Below are 22,737 nucleotides of genomic sequence, written 5' to 3'. Positions count from 1 at the left end.
GCAGAACCACAAACATAATCTGCTTATTTTAACAATGTCTAGAAAGATCCCAATGCATTTCGGCTTACAAAAGAACCCTTCTTCAGTAATATCTTGGGGCTATCAGCACTTTAATTACACTTTTACTTTGCTTTATACACCTTAACACTGTTCCTCTAATCCTCGCTTTTCACACATACCAGCTTAAACGACGGTTATCGTTTAGTTACAAGTCTTTGTCCGCATCAATAAAGTTTTAACATTTCACGTTGCTAACCCTCTTACGCTCATCTATTTAAAGGGCTTGGGTCTCTATTGGACCACACACGCCCTCTAGATGTCATGTGACCAGGACTTCCGGAATATTCCGTACGCCGGTGAGTCAGTGTTTCTTCACCGGGTCGGCACCATTACTTTCTACAGACTAGTGATTGGCACTAATTCGCTTTAATGGTTCACAGATAATACCCATCGAACGCCCACTTTCTGAAGATAGGACCCTGTCATGGGTTAACCGAACACTTTTCTTTAAAACGTGATTCGGTCCGTATATGTGAATTGTTGCATTTACGTTTACAGCAGAACCTTGCACGTTCGTATCTAGCGGATATCGGTAAGCTGTCGGGCACTCGATTCTGAGTACGATTTACAGTCGCACACACCATATCATGTTAATGTACACTTTTTGTTTTCTCACTCATAGATTTTCTGCACCGTACCTGGAGACGTTTTTCGTCTTATTAGGTAACCGTGTCGTTTTGGTATTAACGCACTTTTGATACTGCTTGTTTCCTTTTCTCCAATACTTCGGCACTTATTCAGCTTAAAAGCTTGATTGAATCTTATAGGCATGTTAGTGTTGAACACACTGGTTTCGTGTAGATTAGATCATTGATCCTCACGCAAGCACAAACACTAATTTAGTATCACTGTAGCTCACATATGATCTGTGGGAACGTTGTCTCTGGCATGCAAGGAACACAGGCACAGACCTCCGCTGTTGTATACTTGAAAGAACTCAAATATAACGTTGTTGTTTTACCGCTGTATTTTGATTATCTTTTGTTTTGACTGTTCTGGCAGGTGCATTTACCCGGACCATGACATCCTTAAATCTCTTTCCTTTAAAGAAGGGTTCTTTTGTAACCCGAAATGCATTGGGATCTTTCTAGACATTGTTAAAATAAGCAGATTATGTTTGTGGTTCTGCATATTGTTTTTGATACAGAGTATCGTAAATCAGAGTATTTTCATCAAAGCAATTTTCATCAATGTGAATATAAACATTGTCATGTATTCAAAGAAACTTGTTTTTAGTAAATCATTCGTGTTATGGTAAACAAGCCAAAAAATTGGTTTACATAATCATATGAGCTTTACCTTTTACTTGAAACCTTAGGGACTTTCGCTGTGCATGGCGAGATAGGAATGGAGGTCCGGTTCCTTTACTTTTGCACATCTGGTCACAGGACGGTTAGGCATGCCCATAAGCTCTCAGCTGTATGCGTTGTAGAAATAACACCGATTAACCACGTTTAAATATTGGTATATACATGTACTAGTAGGAGTGCAGGTGGGTAACCACTCTCCATGAGCAGGCTGGAAGATACCAGTCAGCCAGCTCAATAAGAGGCTGTTAGGTTTTCAGGGAGCACCTCTAAGGTGCAGTCTGGGTGCATTTTTTTTTAAAATAAATCCACTGCTGGCATTAGTAGGGTTTTATTAAGACAAGGTGTATGATAGATACCAAACAACATACCAACACAAAATGACTAGTGTCCAGTACATGTACTTAAGATGGCTTCCCTGTTCACTTGTACTATCTAGCAATTAAACTAGACAGCACAGGGGCATATTTTCTCATGCAGATACGTCCTCACATGTAATATAATTCACACTGCCTGTAAGGGTGACTTATATATACTTCATGCAGTGTCTGGGGGATGGCACACAGGACGTACACCATGTCGTGTTTTCACATTTGTTTGCACTATTTCATGCTGCCTACAATGGCAGTATGCATGAGTTTATTACTGGGTCCCTTAGGATGGCATAATAAATCCTACAGCCCTTAGGGACCCTCTTTAGTAACCAGGCCCTATTTACCAGGGCTACCATTTACTAGGGACTTACAGAGGTGCTAAAGGTCTTGCCAACTGGTCAGTATTTGAGCAGTTACCTTGTTTTAGGGAAAGAGCACTGGCACTGGGGACCTGGTTAGCAGGAACCCAGTGCACTTCAGTTAAAATTGCATCAAATACCATGTAAAAAGTGGGTGTGACCTTGTCAAAAAGGGCCACTTTCCTACATAGGCTTTCTCACAGATGCAAAGAAAATACCGAATGCTTGTAAAAAGTATCTACTATACAATATTTTACTAAATGTGCTTTTTACGTTCACCACCTACAACAGAAAACTTTATCTTCTGACTCATATACATGTAACACTCTTCTTTGAGGGTACGGTTTAGTGCTGCTAATGCAGTGTGTTCATCAAAGTCACCCTACTTCTAGTTGCCATATTATCTTTCTAGGACCACTGGGGGCAACACAAATAAATACAGTAAACTATTACCAAACACTTCCCCTAGCAAAAAGCCAAATTGATTTGCTTTACCAATGCTTGCTTAAAGATAGTGTACATCTATCCTAGGTAGGGTAAAACCTTTGGAGAGAGCTACAAATTAAAATAAAATTTCCTGTCTTCAAAACATTTAGCTGTCTATGTAACCATTACGACCCCTGCAGTACATTTTTTTAACCATATAATATCACTCCGAGGGCTGGAATTATTGTGCAACATTGGCATCTGAGTAATTTTGCATTTGTGACAAGATAAATTTGCACCAGCATTTGCATTCACTGGCACCTGCAAAATGTCTTCAGTGTCTGCAGATACCGTTCTTGCACTGATTGGTCAGTGCACATGTAATTTCGCACAGCATAATCAAAGTAAATTCCAGTGCAAACAACAGGGCAAACTTGCCTGGCAACCAGCGTTAAATTACTCAGTCACACACAGTAAACACATAGGGTCTGATTCTCAAAGGTAAATGCATGTTTCTGCAAGTTTTCTCTATGTCAGTATTCACAAAAACAGCAATTTAATAAAAAAATGTATGAGCGCGGATACTCCGCAGTCGGGGCGGAGAACTCTGCACATAAAAAGTTTGGCCTGTCCTATCTTTTTATGTGCTTGTAAATTTAACTTTGTGAATCAGGCTCGTAATCTGCTACCAAATGTGACATAATGAGGGAGGTTGATTATTAAAAGTACGGTTCAATTCAGAGACTTCTAATACAACATGCCCCACCATCTCTGTAGATAGATTAGTGGAAGAAGCTAACTCTGTATATACTATACCAAAAAGAAGTATAGTGTGTGCAGAATCCAAGGGGTCCCAAAGGTATGTTAGAGGTTAAGATAGATAATACCTTACTCTCAAGTTAGTGGTAGCTGGACTGAGCACTTAGGCTTATCAGAGGGTAGTGCTGAGCATTTATTGTACACACTCAGGCAAGAAATGATGTCACACACTCAAAAGACAGAATCTAGACCTGTTGATTGTACAAACAGTTGTTACTGTGTTTAATTACTAGAACTAAGAATCACTTAGTGCAGGTAAGTTGTACAGTTTGTAAATGTAGCAATACTATTCAATAATGCAGTACTGTTTTATAAATGCAGTTGTATACTTTACAGTATGGAGAATGCTTTCTGTAGATGTAAATCAATTACAGTGGTAGGTTTTGGCAGTGATACAGTTAGATAGTTCAATGCAACAAATAGACTTACAATGCAATCCTACGGCGGAAACAATGCTAGAGCGATTTGCAGGTAAGTACTCAACTTTCTTCCCCAGGCCTTCGGGTTTAGGACAACACAGGACAATGTTCGAGACCAGGTAGGTACTGGGAAAGCCGGTTGCAGAGGTCGCTGGGTCCAATGTTATCCAATGAAACCAGGGGGTATCTTGAAGATGCACGGTTTGCAGGCTGGTACCCGCGATCTTGATGCAAATGCCCCGGGGTTGAAGTGAGCACAGGGGGCCACAAAGCAGCACCAAAGCTACACCACCAGCGGCACACGGGCAGCCGGGTGCAGGGTGCAAATACGCTTCAAGCACCCAATGCTTTCCAATGGTGAGCATCGGTTTTGAAAGGAGGCTGCAGGCTTGGACCCGGAGGCTGGACGAAGGCGACCAATGGCAGGGCAGGTAATTTGAATAGCTGGGGGACACGTGGGCGCCTAGAGGGGTGCCTGGAGAAGTCAGCCACTGATGCAGATTAGATCAGGGTCACAGGATAGGTGAACCACTCAAACTCGGGGCGTGGGTGTTGGGTGCAGAGTGGTGCAGTGTTGCAGATCCGTCTGGATCCGGAGACTGGTGTTGGGTTCTTTGCTGGACAAATCCAGTGTTAAAGGGAGATAGGAGTCGTTGTCGAAGACAGCATAGGTCTTCCTGGATTTTTGAGGTTGCTGGCAGTGGGCCTGGCCGGTTTCTAGAAGCAGGGCCGCTGGAGGAGGAAACAGGCCGGTTGGGCTGGGGCCAAGTCAGTCATCGTCTTCTTCTCCACTGCTGCACGGCTCTTCTGTCCTTTTTCTTCTTAGGTCATTGAATCTAAGGAGTAAGGTTCAGGGGAGTCCTTAAATACTAAATTTAAGGTCATTACTGAAGTCGGGCTGCAGTAGTAAATGGCTAATGTCCCTTAGGGCGATTACCCTTAGGGGCACATCCCTATTCCTATTGGGTCTAATTCTCCAATTCAAGATGGAGAATTTCTGAGAGAAGGGTTCACCTCAGCTCATGGCCACCCTAGGGGTGTGCCAGGCTAAGGTGGACTCTCCTACTCTGCTTACTAATTTTTCATTTTACAATACCATTTCTGAAGTTTTATAAAGCATTGATGGATCCCAATAAGGGACATAGAGAAGTGTACATACAAATCATCAGAAAAAAATAATTTCTTCATAGTGAGATTAGGCAATTGACAGAATAGAAGAGAGTGTAAAGTTTCAGAAGGCCGTGTTAGGGAACGAAAATTTAATGTGAAGCAGTAAAGTAATACACTTATACAAAATGTGCAAAAATCTATCAAGTTAAAGCCCAAAAGAAACAATTGAATAATTGATAAATTTGAAGCGTACATAAAAACACAATCCCATCAAAAGTAAGAAGACTAAAAGTTAGAAGTATTGGATTCTTCTAGGACAGTGGCCATCTGGTTTTCCTTTGAGGTGAGGTTTAATATCTGAAGTGCACAAAGTGGGATAATGAAGAAGGAAAGTTAATGAGTTTTCATACCAATGTGTCTCGGATATGATTTAGGTTGCAAATTAAAGGTGAGCATGTACATTTTAAGGGAAAGAACACTAGTACTGGGGGCCGTGTTAGCAGGAACCCAGAATACTATAGTCAAAGTTGTATCAAATACCAGGCAAAAAGTGGGGGGTGGGGACAATAAAGCAAAAAAAAAATGTTTCCTACACTTACTCCAGACTGATGAGTGCATGGACCTCTGCATAACATACTGTTGCCTTCATTCTACAGTGTCCAGCCAACCACTTCAAGGGTGTTGCATCTTACAAGGTTATACTTTATTTACAACATTGTGGTGGAGGTCACATATTAAAGTTGAAACTCTGCCGCCATCTATTAGGTCCTTGGCAAAAATTAAGAAAAACATATACATGAATTTGTTGCATCTACAATGCACAAACAACTTTTACCAGTGTGTGGGAATTTACGCATGACATCAGCTGGTTTTAAATGTAACTCTTGTAAATTACTCTTAAGCAAGTGTCCAGATTACACAACATGGGAAACACAGAGTGGAGTGAATCTTTTAGCAAAACTGAACAGGTGAGATTTTGTTAGGCTATTAGGGATGAAAGACGTTTCACTGTGAAACACATATCTTGTGCTATTTTTATCTGGATGGTTATGTTAGAAACCACCGCTCATTGACTGGGCAGTGTAGTAAAGAATATACTTATGAGTTCCTCAGCAGAGACAAAGGAAATTAAATATATTTTTTCATAATTGTATATTATTAATTTGTCAAAAATATGGCACATCTTTTTAAAAAACGTTCCTTTGTGTAAAGACAGACTTCATGAGCATATAATATCAAAACCATTCCTTTTCTGGTTTTCCAGTGAACGGCGCCTGGTCAACATGGATGCCATGGGGAAGCTGTAGTGAGACCTGTGGCAAAGGCACCCAAACCAGACTGAGGCTATGCAATAATCCCCCACCATCATTTGACGGTTCACACTGTGATGGACCTGATGCACAAATACAAATTTGCAATCAGAGGCATTGTCCAGGTAAGGATGCATGTGTTCTTTGCTTGTATACATTTAACCATCTCTTGTTCTTTTAGATAGATTGATGAGGACAATCACACTGCCTGTTTAAGCAGGTTTGTGTAGCATAATTTTCTAAAATCAAACCTTGGTATGCTTTTGAATTCCAACATGTTGGTTAAATCTTCTAATTCAAGCACAACTACTTCTGCTAACCTGCAATCACAGAACACTCACAAAAACCCTGCACATCTTCTTTTACACAGTGCAAAAGCCCTTATCATTAGCATTGTCACCACAGGAAAAAGATGGTACTCAATAGCCTCTTGGGTGGCTTTCTTTAATACTAGCTCGCATCTTGCTTGATAAAGTTATTAAGAATATTTTTTAGTTTATCCCACAATCACTCCTACCTCTTCATAGTCCTTTACAAATTTGTAGATTTAGTATTTAAGGGGGTTCATGGTACTGCTCTATCATATGTCACAAAGTTTAAATTGCAAGAAATAGGTTGCATGCCTACACCTATATAATGGCTGGCTTTGGCATAAACAATCATTAGTTGTCTGTATGGCCCCTCCACTGTGGTGATATGAATAAATGTTTTACACTGATAGAGTTTAATTGATTCAGTGGTTAAAAATTGGAACAGTGATTCGTTGACACTGATGCAGTGGGCTTGGTTCTTAAACTTCATCACACCCTACAATACCAGTCACTCCAAAACCTGGATAGTGTGAGTCCTCGCTCTTCCACATGGTCCCAGACACAGTGTTCTCAGTTCTGATATACCGCTTGAATGGCAATCCAGGTTTACCATCCACAAGGTAATTCAGGCATGATTTCCAAACTTTATTAGAGGAGCTCTGTTACTAAAAAGTGCCTATTAATAGAGAATAAAAAAATGGAAGATATAAACTTTGCCACTTGGTAGTGTCAACCCTTTGCAATGAGAAAAAGTACCACACTTTTCATCTCTGGTTAACCCAATCTTCTCTTGGTATCTTTCCTCTTCATGTATTTGCCAGTTTCAGTCACTTTTAGTGATTTGTAGTCATGTCATTTAGCTCTTCGATGTCGCATTTGGAATCCAGCATTTTTCTCTGAAATTCTAAAATAAATTAAAACATTATATCTGCTGAATATCTCATATTTGACACAAGTCACTATTTATTTACTTTGAGCGTGTGAAGTTACCATTGTTTTATTATGACGTTCACCAACATATCAGCCAGTTAGACCATTAGGGTGACACAGATTAGCAGAAAAAGGTAGAGAAGACAAAGAAAACGTGTAGACGCTGTAATTGAAGCAACATGTTTCAAGGCATTGACCGGAATTAAATATACACATTATTTCATCTTCTCCCTCCGCCTCTTGTGCTTATTGCAAATTATCCTCACTACAGGAACCAGTGCTAGGGTGCACTGGTGATGTGCTACTTTCCTTGGTTTTGGGATTGAGAGTACCATGTTGGACTACTTAGTCTTAGTCTGGTCTGAATGGGAGATCTAACTCTATTGCTTAATTTTACTTCCACAAGTGGATGGAAAATGGGCGACATGGAACAGCTGGAGTGCTTGCAGTGTCTCATGTGGAGGAGGTGGACGGCAGAGGAGACGAGAATGCTCTGATCCTGCCCCACAATATGGTGGACACAAATGTGAAGGCAATGATGTGCAGATGGACTTTTGCAACAGTGATCCATGTCCAGGTAAGTGACTAATGGTGGTGTCAACCACATAAAGGTTAGCAGTGCTGAAAAAATAAAAGCTCACAAAGAACATCTTAATGAAGGCTGTGGAGAGAATGTGTAGGAGGAGTTAACAGATGCTTCTCCAAACAGAGGGCCAGTAGGAAGGGTTAGGAGTTGGTTGAAGAGTAGGAGTTGCAACTGAGATTGCCAACACCTTGCAACAGGGACTATTTTAATATGCCTACAAGCACATTTATGAAATTACAAAGCACATTTTTAAATATTTTTGCTCACATTTTACTTTTAAAGGCCTTTCACTAGGGGTGATGCAGCCGTGCTGCGGCTCCCTGACGTAGCTCAGCAAAGCAGCAACATGGTGTAAGATTCGGAACTCCCCTCATGTCTTTTACCTCAGAGAAGTTGATGGAAACTGCCATATCAGCTGAGTGCCTACCTTGCTGTCCCAACCATTCCACAGCGGTCTTGGCAACCTGGATGGAGACCGTGGAAGAGAGTAAGGGCAAAGGCAGGGCTGCGCCCCAGCAGCGCTCTCTCGGCTCCTCGGTACTCGAGCTGTTGCATGCATCTATGGGGGGAGCTTCGCCCCCTCCAATCCAGCTCAGCAGGAGGAAACCCAGCAACAAACAGTGGCCCAGGCATAAGAGAACCCAAATAGTGCTGGAGGCGCCAGTGCAGTGAAGGACATAATATCCCTGAACGAACAGCCCGAGCAGAGTCGGTCGGCTGCAAGCGAAGAGGTAATTTTACCTGCCTCTAATTCTATGAAGGTAGTGGATGGAGGGAGCTGTGTAGACCTGTATGGCTCGCCCAGAGCCCAGCCTTCAGGGCAGATCAGGGGGGCGATCGGTGTTAGTGATCAGAATGTATTGCAGACCCCTCAGGATCTTTTAGAGCCAATGGCACAACTTGCTGGTTTAACCACCACGGAGCAAGACTTTGAGTCCAACGACTGCTTTTTTTCACTGTCGGAGGAGGTATGGTCAGGAGATGGCTCAGGGACGGATTCATTAATTAAATCTAGTGAGGATGGGAACATTTCAGACGCAAGTAAAGCAGACCCAGTGGCTACAACCCTCAAAGCACCTAGAAAGTCAGGACGATCCAACCTGCATGAAAAAGATATTAAATGGGATTATTCAGCTACAGAGCGTTTGTTTGGTACTGATACAATTCCCCCTCAAGATTCACCTGTTCCAATACCTCCGACCTTGGATGCCATCCTACAATGCATAACCTCTCACCGGGAGGAAATTCACCAGGATAGTCGGCGGTCACAGACAGCCATGCAAAAGCTCCAAGGATCGCTAAGGAAAGTGGCAAAGACATGTAGTGCAATTGGGGAGCGTCTGTCCAATCTTGAAACTAGAGCTGAGGCCCTTGAGAGTGATCTGGCTGGTACCTGGGAACATACGATGGCGCATGAGGCACTGCTGGTTGATATACAGTGGAAACTGGAGGACCAAGAAAACTACCAACGCCATAATAATCTTTAGATTCTCTGGGTTCAGAGGGCAAGGAGGGCTCTGATGTTCGGTCATATATGGTGGATTTATTGACTAAAGCTTTCCCAGACTTGGAAGGATGGAACTGGTCATTGGAGGTGCAGAGGGCCCACCGTGTCCCATTCAATCTAAGACAACCAGTAAGATCAGATTTGAAGCCTCGTGCTATCCTCGTCTACTTCTGCAATTTTCTCTTGAGATAAGCTATCTATGAGACGGCCAGACCAGAAACGAAGTGGAGAGGGGAGATTTCTCCTTCTTCGTTAGACCAGACTTTTGTCATTTTACAGTTGAGAGGCAATGGCACCTCTGCCAGATGATCAATCTCTATCAGGACAAGGGGGGGGCAGGCCTTCCTGCAAATCCTCGCCCGTCTCAAAGTGATTCAGGGAGATCAAACCCGGTACTTCACCTCGAAGATTAAGGCAAAGGAGTATTTATAGGAGTGGGGGTCCAACACTTGAAAGGATAGGAGCGGGCTAGGAGCTGGTATGGGTCACGATAATAGATAGTGAGGGGTTCGCTTTTTCTCTCTCTTTTCTGAATTCCCTCATTTTTTTCTTCTTCCTTATAGCTATCGGGGGTTCCCTTATTCTTTCCTTTCCTTTTTTAGGTCTCGCCTTGCTATCGCGTAAGCGATCGCAAGGCGAGACTATAGAGAGCGGGTTTGAAAAGTGCTCCCAAAAAGCGGATTGCCTTGCTAGCACGCGCACAATCACGCGCATCGTGCCGCCATGCAATCCGCCTTTTGGGAGCACTTCAAAGGGTCCGCTCCCCCGCCCCCAAGCGCGAGCGCGCCACGCTCCGCCGGGCTTGTTGATGATAAGTACAGAGGCATGCTTCAAAAGGCAGCCGAAGTTGGAGAAAATACATTTAAGGTAACCATGGTAAACCTGGTATATGACCTAATTAGAACATCAATCAACCCACCATATTATTTAAACATTCAGCATCTCATTCCCTTGTTTGCATTTGTTCTATTTGTATCATTAGGAAATACGGTCAGTGTAACATTGACACACCTGCCAATTGTGCTCTATCAGGAAACGCGTCGTATTAGTCCTTCGTTCATCTCGGTGGCAGAATAAGAGCAGGTCTTGTGTTCGAGGCTTGGAAAGCAACGCGATTAGCGTCTAGTAGCCTCTGCTTCCGGTTCTGCTGAGTACGCGCGCCCCCTTGTGTGTGTAGAAGCGCGTGAGGTGATAAATAGCGTGTGTGTGGCGCCGGCCCGTCTTTCTGTGCTTGAGTATAAGTGCACGCAGCTCTCGCACCGGTCCCTGACAGCTGCCAGCGCGCCTAACCCTCTAACCCGCCGCCCGTTTGGAAAATCATGGCATCTTCAGCAGCAGCGCCACCCCCTGCAGTCCCTGTTGCTCCTTTGCAGAGGGGCAACGTTAAGATGGTGAGAGAGGGGAATGGAGAGGGTAATCTGTACCTGGCAAAAGCTTTTGCCTCAATTGATCCCCAGTAATTATCCTTCAAAAGCATACGTTTTTTCCAACTATCCACACAACCCTTTCACATCTGAGAAGTTAGTTTATATTTTATCGTAGCCAGTTTAGAGTTATCAAAGCAGGCTAATGATTCTGTGTGCCGCTTTTAACTTCGCATACATCTCTTATAAGCGCAGTCTGCCCAGACCCATGCTTCTTACTGTGCGTGTAACTAATCAACTATAGTTTGACTACTGTTATTGTTACACACACCTACATCACAAGCCCACCTTTTCATTTCCAGTGAAATTTATACATCGCTAACATTCTCTAGCCTAAAAATCATAATCCAGCATTTTGCAGTTATGTATAGTTAACTGTCGTACATGCATACATCAGTAACGCTGCTGCCATATCTTTAACTTTTAAAATACTTTTAAAACGGTGTTTAAAAGATCGAGGCGTGCACCAAGCCCCTTTAAAACTTAATGAAACATTTTCCCAGCCTATACGACTTCATTGATAGCTTGCACTGCGGCACACACGCTTACAAGAGATCGCTCTAATCTTCCTTATCAACTTTCTCACAACGTGTGTATAAGCCCTGTCAGGAGACCAATAACCCTCCTTTATTCCATTTTTGACCTTACTCCTCCTTCTGATCTGGAATTGAATACTTCAAATCATTCAGTCCTTAAAGGTAGTCGGGGTCACCAGGACTTCAGAAACTCGGGCAAATCATAGCAAAACTTTATACAGTTCCCTCCAGGACTTGTTCTACTTTATTTAGTTTGTATGTGTTTTAAGACGTCTTTCGATCACAATCGGAGTGTTGGAATTTAATGTGGAGCAACGAGATTTGTTTATGGGGATCTGTTGCCGATTTTAAATATTGTATTTAGTACTTTTTTTTATGTGATTTTCTAATTTATGGAAGACAGATAAGTTGTGGTAGTGCTACAGGTGCCATCTTGTTTAGGTCTCGCCTTGCTATCGCATAAGCGATCGCAAAGCAAGACTATAGAGAGTGGGCTGGAAAGTGCTCCCAAAAAGCGGATTGCATGGCTAGCACGCGCACAATCATGCGCATCGTGCCGCCATGCAATCCGCCTTTTGGGAGCACTTCAAAGGGTCCGCTCCCCCGCCCCCAAGAAGCACGCGCGCGCCACGCTCCGCCGAGCTTGTCTTTTTTTTTTAAACTTAAAGCGCGAGGCGCGCGTGCGGCCAATGCTTGTTTATGACTTGTGCCCAGAGCGCTTGACGGTATACGCTTTCGTTTCTCAAGAAGTCTGCAGTAAAGCAGTAGAACGAGGGCGTGTAACATCGCCTTCAGGCAGCCCGTAACATTTTCCTCTCCTCCTCGTTTTCTTTCTCCAGCTTTATTCGTGTGCTGCCACTGTTCAGTGTTTATTGTGCCAACTGCGCCATCCACTAACCCTGCTCCACCGCCCGTCCTATCTGCTTCAGGTGCTCCTGTGCCATAGGTTTGTGATCCTGTGAACCTCCCCCCCCCCCGTCTTTACTTTAGTCCTTTCCTGTTTTCACTGTAGTGTACTCGTAGGTCCTCCCTCCCCCACATTAAGTATCCCGCATTGTTTGATGCGCCGAAGCCCATTGGCTCTGGGGTCTGGAGCCTCCTTCCTTCTCTATGGAGCCTCTCCCTCGGCCCGTGTGCCCGCCCTCGCGTCCCATCTCACTCATAGCTTCTTTCAGGCTCTGATATCAGCCCCTTTGATGCTCTCGTTCTATTAATAATCTCTGAGCATCAAAAGCACCACGAAGCCGAGAACTTTAATCACTGAGACCCCGAGAGGAGGAAGGAATGTCTGCTGCTGGCTCGCTCTTCAGACAACCTAGGACACCCCGCCCTCCCAGGCCTGGCTCCAAACACATTAGCACCGCAGAACAGTTACTGCAGGCTGCCTGTCCCTCACACCGGAAAACATGGCGTTCGTTGGAGGTTAAACTCACTCCAGTGGAAGTCATCTGGACTACACTTAAGGGTGCACTCAACTCACACCAGAGGAGGCCCTTTCGCCAGGCCACACTGCCTTTCCCTCATACCAGCAAGCAGGTGTTAGAGGGCCCAGCTTACTTCAGTGGAAGCCATCTAGGCCACTTCAGGGCGCCCTTCCCGCGCTCCCTGCCCCGCACACCGGTAAACAGTGCTCGAGGGCTCAACCCCCCCCCCCCAGTCTAAGCCATGTAGGCCGCACTCCAGAGCACAGTGTAGGCTGTCTGCCCCTCACACTGGAAACCAGCATGAAAAGGGGCACTCCTGACCAGAGGGCATTCTCCATGTGGATACTGTCTGCAGTCACTGCGGGGCTCTCCCACCCCAGGTTATTTACTGACCTACAGCCATTGCCTCCCAAAGCCGCCCTCCCAGAGCACACTCGCCATGACCACGTGCTTGCACCCCGGGGAGGTACGTCTGTTCCTCGACTCCCGCCTCTGGTTCTTAACCCACTCTCGCTTCAGGCCTGGGGTCACTCTGATGCCAGAACTCGCTCACAACACTCACCTCGGAGCGAGCGTCAGCTCTGCACTGACCCCGCTCATCCCTCCCTCCTCTCGCCTACGAATGTGCGCTCCCTGGACGTTGGCTCTTTCTGTCTCCCGGGCACAGTCATTGAGTCGGAGCACTGATCTCAAATGAGAGACGTGCTTGCTCCCCCACTCCATCATTCTCGCTCTCCTATTGCCCCCCGCCATCTTTAACACTGCCTGAAATGGAAATATAGAAGTGCCAGTACCCACTGTCCTAGAGTGCCTGTTCGCTGCAGATATGTACGTGATGTACTGTCTGTACAGTGAGCGCGGCTGTAGCCAAACGTAGTGGAGCGCTAATGTATTGCACCACTTCAGAGAAGTGACGGGGCTCGTTCTTTCAAACGTAGGAAGTGCGGGTACTCGGTACTTGACAGTGCATGCCCATGTAAAGCACAGGCCCCACTCATCTGCTTTAGGTACTGCTGGCCGTCGCCACGGGAGGATAGACCTACAGCTCACGTGTTTTTTAACGTGAGAGTTCAGAGCGTGGGGAGTCGCCCTTGAGGTCTCTGCCCCTCTTCTTCCGGTCCATTCCCACCTCCCTGCTTCTACCCATCTCTTCTCGGTGTCTCCTTTGTGTCCCGTGTGCCCTTCCTTTTCTCTCTCTCCTCGGTCGTGTTTTCCCCCATCCCTTTCCTCTTCCTCATGTCTTCCTCCCAAAGGAAACCGTGCCGCCCCAGTCCCTTTGAATTGGGTGCCCAGAGCCTGAGTGACAGGGCCCTGGGGAGGGCATGCTGAGCCGGGCTTTGAAGTGCCGGGCAGCCTGTGTCTCTGCTCCCCTCGCTGTCTCCCCCCACTGCCCCCACCCCCAGGGGCTGGGCCCAGCTGGGCCTTTGAAGTTTGGGGCAGGTGCCGCACATTCTTTATCTACTTCACATTCTTAATTATTCACCAGATAATTGGGCGGAGGGGGGTTATTACTAAATTCCAGGACTAACAGGCCTCAGAGCAGCTCACAAGAGGCCTTTAAAGGGCTGTTCGTGTTTGGTCCATGAGATGTGGAGCGGAGGGGCTTACCCGTGTCCCCTGGCTCGGGCTTTCAAAATTACAATTTGGAGTCGGACTGCGATAGCTGTACAGGGCTTCCTGCAAAATCGTCTGTGATGCCTTGCGCCCTTACACAGCATTGCACCCCCTGGCCCTTTGAGGATGTGCGGACCCATGGAAATTACAATAACAATATAGTGCATACGACGTAATAATTGACATTGACGCTGTTTGTGGATAAAGTATGTCACTTACCACAGAGGCCTTGCCCTATCAGACGACCCCCGATAAGACTGATAGGCCCCACTACTCTCTTCCTAAGGCTCAGGGCAATAAAACGTAGGGGTGGCCAGCTCACCTCCACATTCTGGACCTGAGCTGGGGGGGGGGGGTAATACTAGAATGAGGTCCTTTCTATGTCGCCCTGCGTGTGAGGTAGTAGCTGCACACTCGGTGCCTCAGTTACCCCTTAGGGCCCTCACACCAAAAGCAGGGACAATGGAAGTGACTTCTCCCGGAGAGGATGTGGTGTAATGACCAGAGCTGCCAACTTTGAAACAGATAAGGCTGTGCAATAGCTCCAGGGCAGTCTCTCCTTAATTGCAGTACAAACCCCCCACTGAGAAGATCGCCGCTTCTTCTTTCTCCCCCACCTCCCCACCCACCTCCCATTAGGCTGTTTCTAGGCAGTTACACGAGTCAACAAGCATTGGCATAGCCAATAGGTCTCACCTTTGGGACGTTAGAAGTGTTTAGCCATGCAACAGTTGATGTTGTTGCACCAAGGATATTGTGCTGCATAACTAAATACTTATAAGGTCCCAAAAGCGAGACCTATTGGCTATGCCAATGCTTGTTTTCTTCTGGCTGGCATGGTTGCTGCCATGAGAAGTCAGCTGAGATACGGTTGTAATGCTGGTTAGGGAGCTGCGCTCATCATCTCAGACTGAATTCAGTCTGGCAGCTTGTCGGCGCTGGGTAGGTAGGGAGGGGGTGAAAGACACACTGTATGGAGGACAGGGTAAAACTAGGGAGAAGAGGGGGGAGAGGAGCAGGGGAAGGGGCACACTAGGTGTAGGGCACAGAAAAAGGGTCGTAAAACTGGAGAGAGAGCAAAACATGGTATGTGAGAAGAATCAACTGGTGAAGGTATCTGAGAGTATAAGGAGGGACAGCCTCTTTTTTGGGAATGGGTAAGGTAAGTATATGCACAATCAATGTGGAGGGTTTAAATGATAGGATTAAACGTGCAAGGGTGGCCAAGGCTTTAAGATCTCAAGGGGCCAAAATAATCTGTCTACAGGAAACACATATCCCATGGGTGAAGTGGGATACACTGATGATTAAAGGTTACACCTTGGTACCGTTTTTCACTCAAACCTTCACCATAAGGGGGATCGCCATTCATCTTAGAAATAATATTGGCCCTGCAAAACGATTATTAAAGGACAAGTGGGATGGATGGGCGATTGTGTCGCTGCAGCTGGGGTTGACAGTTTTCACTATCTATGGATCAAACCGGGATGACCCATAAATTTTCAACAACCTAGAAGTTGAGTGGGCATCCTGGCCAGATCCGTTAGTTATTTGTGGGGACCTGGATATAAATCAGGAGCTGAGCAGGGATCAAATGCTTAAATATTATGGAAGGAAGCAACTAGGTTACAACGCCTTGGCTGCCCTAAAAACCAGCTATGACTTAGTCGATGTGTCAGCCAAGAACCCCACTCACCCAGGATTTACTTACTTTTCATGTCCTCATAGGAAGTATGTTAGGCTAGATTACTTCTTGGTTTCCTCCTCTATGCTCAATGAAGTGGGAATCAAGAAGCTACCTTAATTGCTTTCTGACCACAACCCGTTAATCTTAGATTGGGCGATACATACGGATGTCCAGGTTCGGTCCAAGTGGAAATTCGATAGAAAATTGCTTTCCAATGTTTCTTTTGTCCAACATATTAGACAGTGGGTGGTACAGTATTTTGATGCAAACCGATATAGTGGTTCACATCATTCAATCAGAAGCTTTATGGGTATTTGCTTTAGGATCTGCACATCCATTCAAAACAGTCTATTCGGCATCATTCTATTTCACTTTTGTTTATCTTTTAAGGGTGCTCCATTGGTGTTAACAATACCCACCCATCAGGGTAAAATAGCGCTAGAACTGAGAGTCCTAGAGCAACATTCAAATCCAAAATACACCTGAGCACACCCAGTTGTTGTATCTATGATCCATAGGTATATTTGAAACCTGAGCACAGTATCATTTAATAAGTTACTCAAATGTCCTTTTAAACAATAGAACAAAATCTTCAATCAGGTGCTTTTGCAGAATTTTAATTGTCAAGAAACATGCAGAACAACAGCAGCCGACGCACGTTTCGCCCCCTCGGGCTTTTTCAAGGCTGCAGAAAGATATATACAAATCATTTATTTTAAAAACATTTGTGACCATCTCAAGTCACAATTTTGCTTAAATCCTATGAATGCCCCTTAAATAACACTTCAAAAGCAATTTCAATTTCAGATGTAAGTATCATATAAACATATCTAATGCCACAGCCTGTTTTGATTATGCTTAAAGTTAGTGATATTTAAAAAATATATTATATACCATTCAAATAAATTTTAATTAAACAGGGACAAGCACAATCCATAAGGAGTGGTAAACTTATTTTGAGAGGAAGACCACCGATTCATTGTGCCAACAACAGTATGTTAACAGGATGTTATTAGTATGAGTTAGTTCTGGTTGCATCTGCCTCATAATCATATTCTGTCCCTGTTTAAATTAAATTTATTTGAATGGTATAGTATATTTTTTAAATTTCACTAGCTTTAAGCACAATAAAAACAGGCTGTGGCATTAGATATGTTTATATGATACTTACATCTGAAATTGAAATTGCTTTTGAAGTGTTATTTAAGGGGCATTCATAGGATTTAAGCAAAATTGTGACTTGAGATGGTCACAAATGTTTTTTAAAATAAAAATGATTTATATATATCTTTCTGCAGCCTTGAAAAAGCCCGGGGGGTGGGGGGGGGGCGAAACGTGCATCAGCTGCTGTTGTTCTGCATGTTTCTTGACAATTAAAATTCTGCAAAAGGACCTGATTGAAGATTTTATTCTATTGTGTAAAAGGACATTTGAGTAACTTATTAAATGATACTGTGCTCAGGTTTCAAATATACCTATGGATCATAGATACAACAACTGGGTGTGCTCAGGTGTATTTTGGATTTGAATAGTGGTTCACATGGCATGGCCTGTGATAGTTTTATGGTTGGTTTAAGAGGTGAGGTCATTAGTTTTGTCTGAAAGATCAGGAGATTGAAAAGGACGAAACTAATGGCCACTCTGGGAGGCTGGCGGCTTTAGAAAAGGAGCATATGCAAGCAATCAGCCAAAACCAACAGGTGACGGAATCAGCACTGCAGCAAGAAATAGTGATTGCTGAAACTGAAATTAGTAGCTATTATAACAGGAGGAGCGCTGCAGGTTATCAGGCACATAAAAATGAAAGTTATGAATATGGAGAATCTGTGGGTAAGCTCTTAGCGCTCAGTACAAGGCAGAAGCTAACCAGGAATAATATCTCTGGAATTAAATTACAGGATGGACAGTATGCTACAAGTTCAAAAGATATTATCAAAGTATTTGAATGTTTCTATCAGGACCTATACCGTCAGGATAATCTTAGCCCCTTTTCTTCTAATTAGATTGAAAGTTCTATGGGGGACTCACCAGGGGTCAACGAAGAGATGAGGCAGAAGTTGGAGGCGGATATTACAGTGGAGGAAGTTGTAAATGCCCTACACTCTAAGGCCTCAGGAAAAGCGGCAGGCCCTGATAGAATTTTGTTAGAATTATATAAGGTATTACAGGTGGAGATAACTCCCCTAATCCTAGATCTGTTCATAGGGGAACAGCATAGTGGGATTCCCCCGGACTCCTGGCAAGGAACGGATATAGTCATTTAAAAAAAAAAAGTTAAGCCCTCAGACAATCCGGCGTCCTACTGGCCTATCTCAATTATCAATTCAGATGACAAGCTACATTTCCAAAATGTTAGCGTCTCAGTTAGGTAGGATCATAGCTCACCTAGTCTCTCCCTGGCAACATGGCTTTATACCCGGTAGAGGCACCACCGATCATATCAGGCGTGCCATAGCCGAAGCATTAGGAGAGATGATGGCCACGATCCTCCTGGATGCAGAAAAGGCCTTTGACCGAGTGTCCTGGCAGTACCTTCGGGGAATCCTGGCGCAAAATGGGTTTGTCCCGGGTCTTATAACAGCTATACGTGCAATGTATTTTAGACCCTACGCCAACTTACAAATTATGGGCCAGGAGTCAGGCCGTATTTAGCTCGCCAGAGGGACAAGGCAGGGTTGCCTCTGTTCCCCATTTTTGTTTTCCCTATATATCGTTATGTTTATCCAGCAAATCCTTCAAAACCGGATAATAAAGCCAATATGTATTAGCAGATTTCACACTAAGGTAATGGCATACGCCGTGACATTGCCATTGTGACTGCGATGCTAGAAACAGAAAGGTTGGCTGGGGAATATGGCCGGAAATCAGGATATCTATTGAATGCAGAGAAAACTCAGATTGTTTGTAACTCCAGTACTCTGTTCTCGGGTCCCCGAAGGCTTGACGCAGCAGTTTACTTTGGGGTCAGGGTTAGCAGTAGGGTCAGCTTTATATGGTCAATAAATTTGAGCCAAATGCTAAATAAGATTAGTATGGATTTTGGGATTTAAAACGTATGGATAGGCTCCATCTTTCGATAATAGGAAGATGCAATGTTCTTCAAATGATTATTCTCCCTAAGATCTTGTATCTGTTCTGCTCCATCCCCCTCGAGATTGAAGGCCAATTTTTAAAGAAACTAGATTCTATCTTTATTAATTTCATCTGGAGATACACGAAAATTTGGCGATCTCTGAAGCTATAAACTCTACCGCAAGAACGTTGAGGGTGGGCGGCTCCCAACTTGGTATGCTATTACTATGCACTCTTCCTAAAATAGATGTCGGGGTTGTTTTCATCAAAAAATGCTGGCTAGAGCATTAGTGACCAGGAGCTAACCCCACTATATATGAGCTGGCCATGGGCAGATCGCCGCGCGGTATGCTTCTTAGACAAGTCGAGGCCAGCTACTACAAGAAAACGCAGTTTAAGTGTGTGATAGCGATCTGGAAAGTGTGGTCTAAAGTGATGAAACTCATGCAGATACCCACCTACAAAAGATATACACCTCTTTGGCGATCCCCCCTGTTTCCCGCAATGACCTGTGACGCGATGGGTAGGCAATGGGAACTAAAGGGCATAACTAGAATAGGGGAGCTATACCGGGCCAATCAAATTTGTTTGTTCCCAGACCTGTGGCAGGGGCATGGAGTAACTGAGGATCAAATTTTTAAGTATATTCAGATCACTAGCTTTTTAACCCCACTTAAGACCGAAAAGTTCTTCCTAAACAAAATCCCACTCCTGGAAGCGGCTACCTGCCCCCAATCCGGATAAAACATATCTATAAAATCTTAGTGGATAGAATTCCCGATGACTTAGAGAAGGTTGAAGCCAACTGGGCTAGGAAATTGGGAGATCGCAACTTTGATATATACACGTCAATTGCACTAGGCTCTAAAACCTTTCTCTCCGCCAACTTAAAAGCTCCGCACTATCAAACTATTTTTAACCTTTATTTTACTCCGGCTAAGCTTTTTAGTTGGGGCAGGAGGGAGGATGATAAATTCCCTAGGTGTGCTCAAGGGCCAGCCGACCTGATACATATGTTTTTTAACTGTGGAAAGTTGTCACTCTTAATATAAGGGACCGAGGAGTTTTTGCATGAGGCACTGGGTAGAAGGGTCAGCATAACCCCACTACTGTTTTTAGGTTATGACAACAATGTGCAACTTGATATCTCCCAGAAGAACTTCACTTTTATTGTGATCGCTGTTGCCTGGGTGCTTATCGCTACACAGTGGAAGGATGTTGAGCCCCCCACCTATCAGGCCTGGCTGGGCCGACTTCTTGCCATATACAATCTTCGAAAGAACTTTATATAATTGTAAGGGCAGGCGCCCCAGCAGGAGAGGTCGTAAGATCTTGGCTCCAATGAGCAGGTGGCTCACAAGGCGTAGAGGTGGGAGGGACTGTCTTGCTTTGGACGGCTGAGAGAGGGTTGACCAGTCCTGCTGTCTTGTTAGGATTGCTGTGAACAAGCTGCAGGAGAATACTATCACTCATCATATACAGCTCCCTCTTACGTGCTTTTACTCGTTGTTTTATGGTATCTTATCCATCTGTTCAATTGTGTGGTCTTTTTATGTGTACATAAAATGTACATGGAATTTATATTAAATGTATGAAATTCTCACATATATTAACCTGTAAAGCTGTAATAACAGTTTTTTTAACCATGCTGCTACTCTCTACTAATAAATATATATAAAAAAGAAAATTAAAAGCCTTTCACTAGTCTTATTCTTGTTTCTTTAATTAAGACCTCCAAATAACCTAAAGCTACTTTTGTGTTAGACAGACCTAGGTCTCTGAACTGACTAAACTCTCAAGAGTTGGAAATACCGTTATATCTCTAATCATTGTAGTTACATTGGCTTTGGTGAATGTAAAGGAAGCAGTGAGTGGAAAACAAAAAACATGAATGTAAGCTTGTTTGATATCTAAAAAATGTTATTTGACAAGGAGTAAAAATTCTTACAAGTTAATAATGAGACACATATGTTTTAACTAAATTTTTTATACAAATTTCATCCCCATCTTATTAATACTTGTGTGCTTCTCGATAACAGTAAGAGTTCTGAATACCTTTTCAATCTTTTGCAGTTCATGGTAACTGGGGCCCTTGGATTGCCTGGGGTTCTTGCAGCCGAACCTGCAACGGTGGACAGATGAGGCGATATCGTACTTGTGACAACCCTCGCCCAGCCAGTGGTGGCAGAGCATGCATGGGTGCTGACACACAGATACAGAGGTGCAATGTTGAACTGTGTCCTGGTAAGCCCATTGTTGACACTCTGCGTCTTTTCATCAATGGCTATGAATATGCACAGCCACAATACAGTTATCAGAAAATAGAAAAAAGGGTGGTTTTACCCAAAAGGCCCTTATCATTCTGAACAACAGACTGCACCCCCTTTCACCTCCTCCATTCACCAAGTGGTAGTGCCACAACAAGGACCTAAGTGAATTTCAAGAGGAGCCTTGTCGCCTCTGTCCTCATGTCACTGTCTAGGTCTCCTCCCTCCTGCATCCTGATGCACTTCACCTGACTGGGACAACAACATCTCCCCAAATTTGTGCACAGGAACAGGCCTGGGGTGTTCAAAATGGAATCCACAGGCCTTCATCAGTCTGCTTCACTTATACATACAATGCATTTACTACAATAGTCACACACACAAACATACACAACATGCACTTGAATGGGATTAGGTGACAAAACAGGGTATAAATCTGACTGTGCATTGGTAAGACACTCACAGCTCACGACTAATGTTTAGTGAGTGAGTGAAAATAAATGTAGTTTACAGAATAGAGAAGAAAAATCTTTAAATTAAGCCTTTTTTTTGTTCCTACTCCCCTTGTGCAGTGTACAGACCCTGTAGCACGTTTTGTTTAAACTTTGTTTAAAAGGGCTGACCTAGACTTGGCACACTGCAGGCATGGATTTTTAGGGCCTAAGTACAACGTCGGTCAGAAATGTCCGACCGCTCGTCGGAGGCTTTCCGATTGACATTGTAGGTTTAAACTCCGACAGCCATATTACAATGATGGTGGTCGGAGTTTAATCCGTTCGGGGAACCTGTCTGTGTTCTGACGGGCTCAAAGAGCCCATTGGCCAATCGTAAAGTCCTCATAATACCTTAAGGACTGTGTTTCCGACGTCAGGATTATGATGCCACTTTCTGACTGCAGTTCCATGTCGGCCTCTCCGACATGGAACTGTTGTCAGAAAGTGTCTTTGGGGGCCCCTAGCAGGGCCCCCTTTCCACTGGCACTCCGCATGTGGCCCTGGGGGGGCACCTATTGTGTACCCCTTCACATCCCTGCATCATGTGGCAGGCACTTCATTGTGCCTGCCACACAGTGCAGGGATGTTTAAAAACTTCAATTTTGCAATGGGAGCTTGTGCTGTGGCCAGTTTCGCCCCGCCGCACAAGCTCCCATTGAGTTTCCTAATTGCGGTGTTGGAACCGCTGACCTGAGGTCGGT

The 22,737-nt window shown here is 44.3% G+C and overlaps 1 protein-coding gene across 1 annotated transcript in view; it reads left to right on the top strand.

Moving 5' to 3' along the window:
• HMCN1 (hemicentin 1) overlaps positions 1 to 22,737 on the top strand; it is a 1,072,905-nt gene that overhangs the window by 915,111 nt on the left and 135,057 nt on the right. The window contains exons 90-92 of the mRNA XM_085601687.1: positions 6,139 to 6,309; positions 7,832 to 8,002; positions 21,349 to 21,519. Coding sequence (XP_085457813.1) covers positions 6,139 to 6,309; positions 7,832 to 8,002; positions 21,349 to 21,519 — 513 coding nt within the window. The remainder of the gene's footprint in view (positions 1 to 6,138; positions 6,310 to 7,831; positions 8,003 to 21,348; positions 21,520 to 22,737) is intronic.

This window comes from Triturus cristatus, chromosome 4_2 (assembly GCF_964204655.1).
Source record: "Triturus cristatus chromosome 4_2, aTriCri1.1, whole genome shotgun sequence".
Taxonomy (NCBI): Eukaryota; Metazoa; Chordata; class Amphibia; order Caudata; family Salamandridae; genus Triturus; species Triturus cristatus.
Note: the sequence above shows the minus strand (reverse complement) of the source record. Positions and strands in the feature narration are given on the sequence as shown.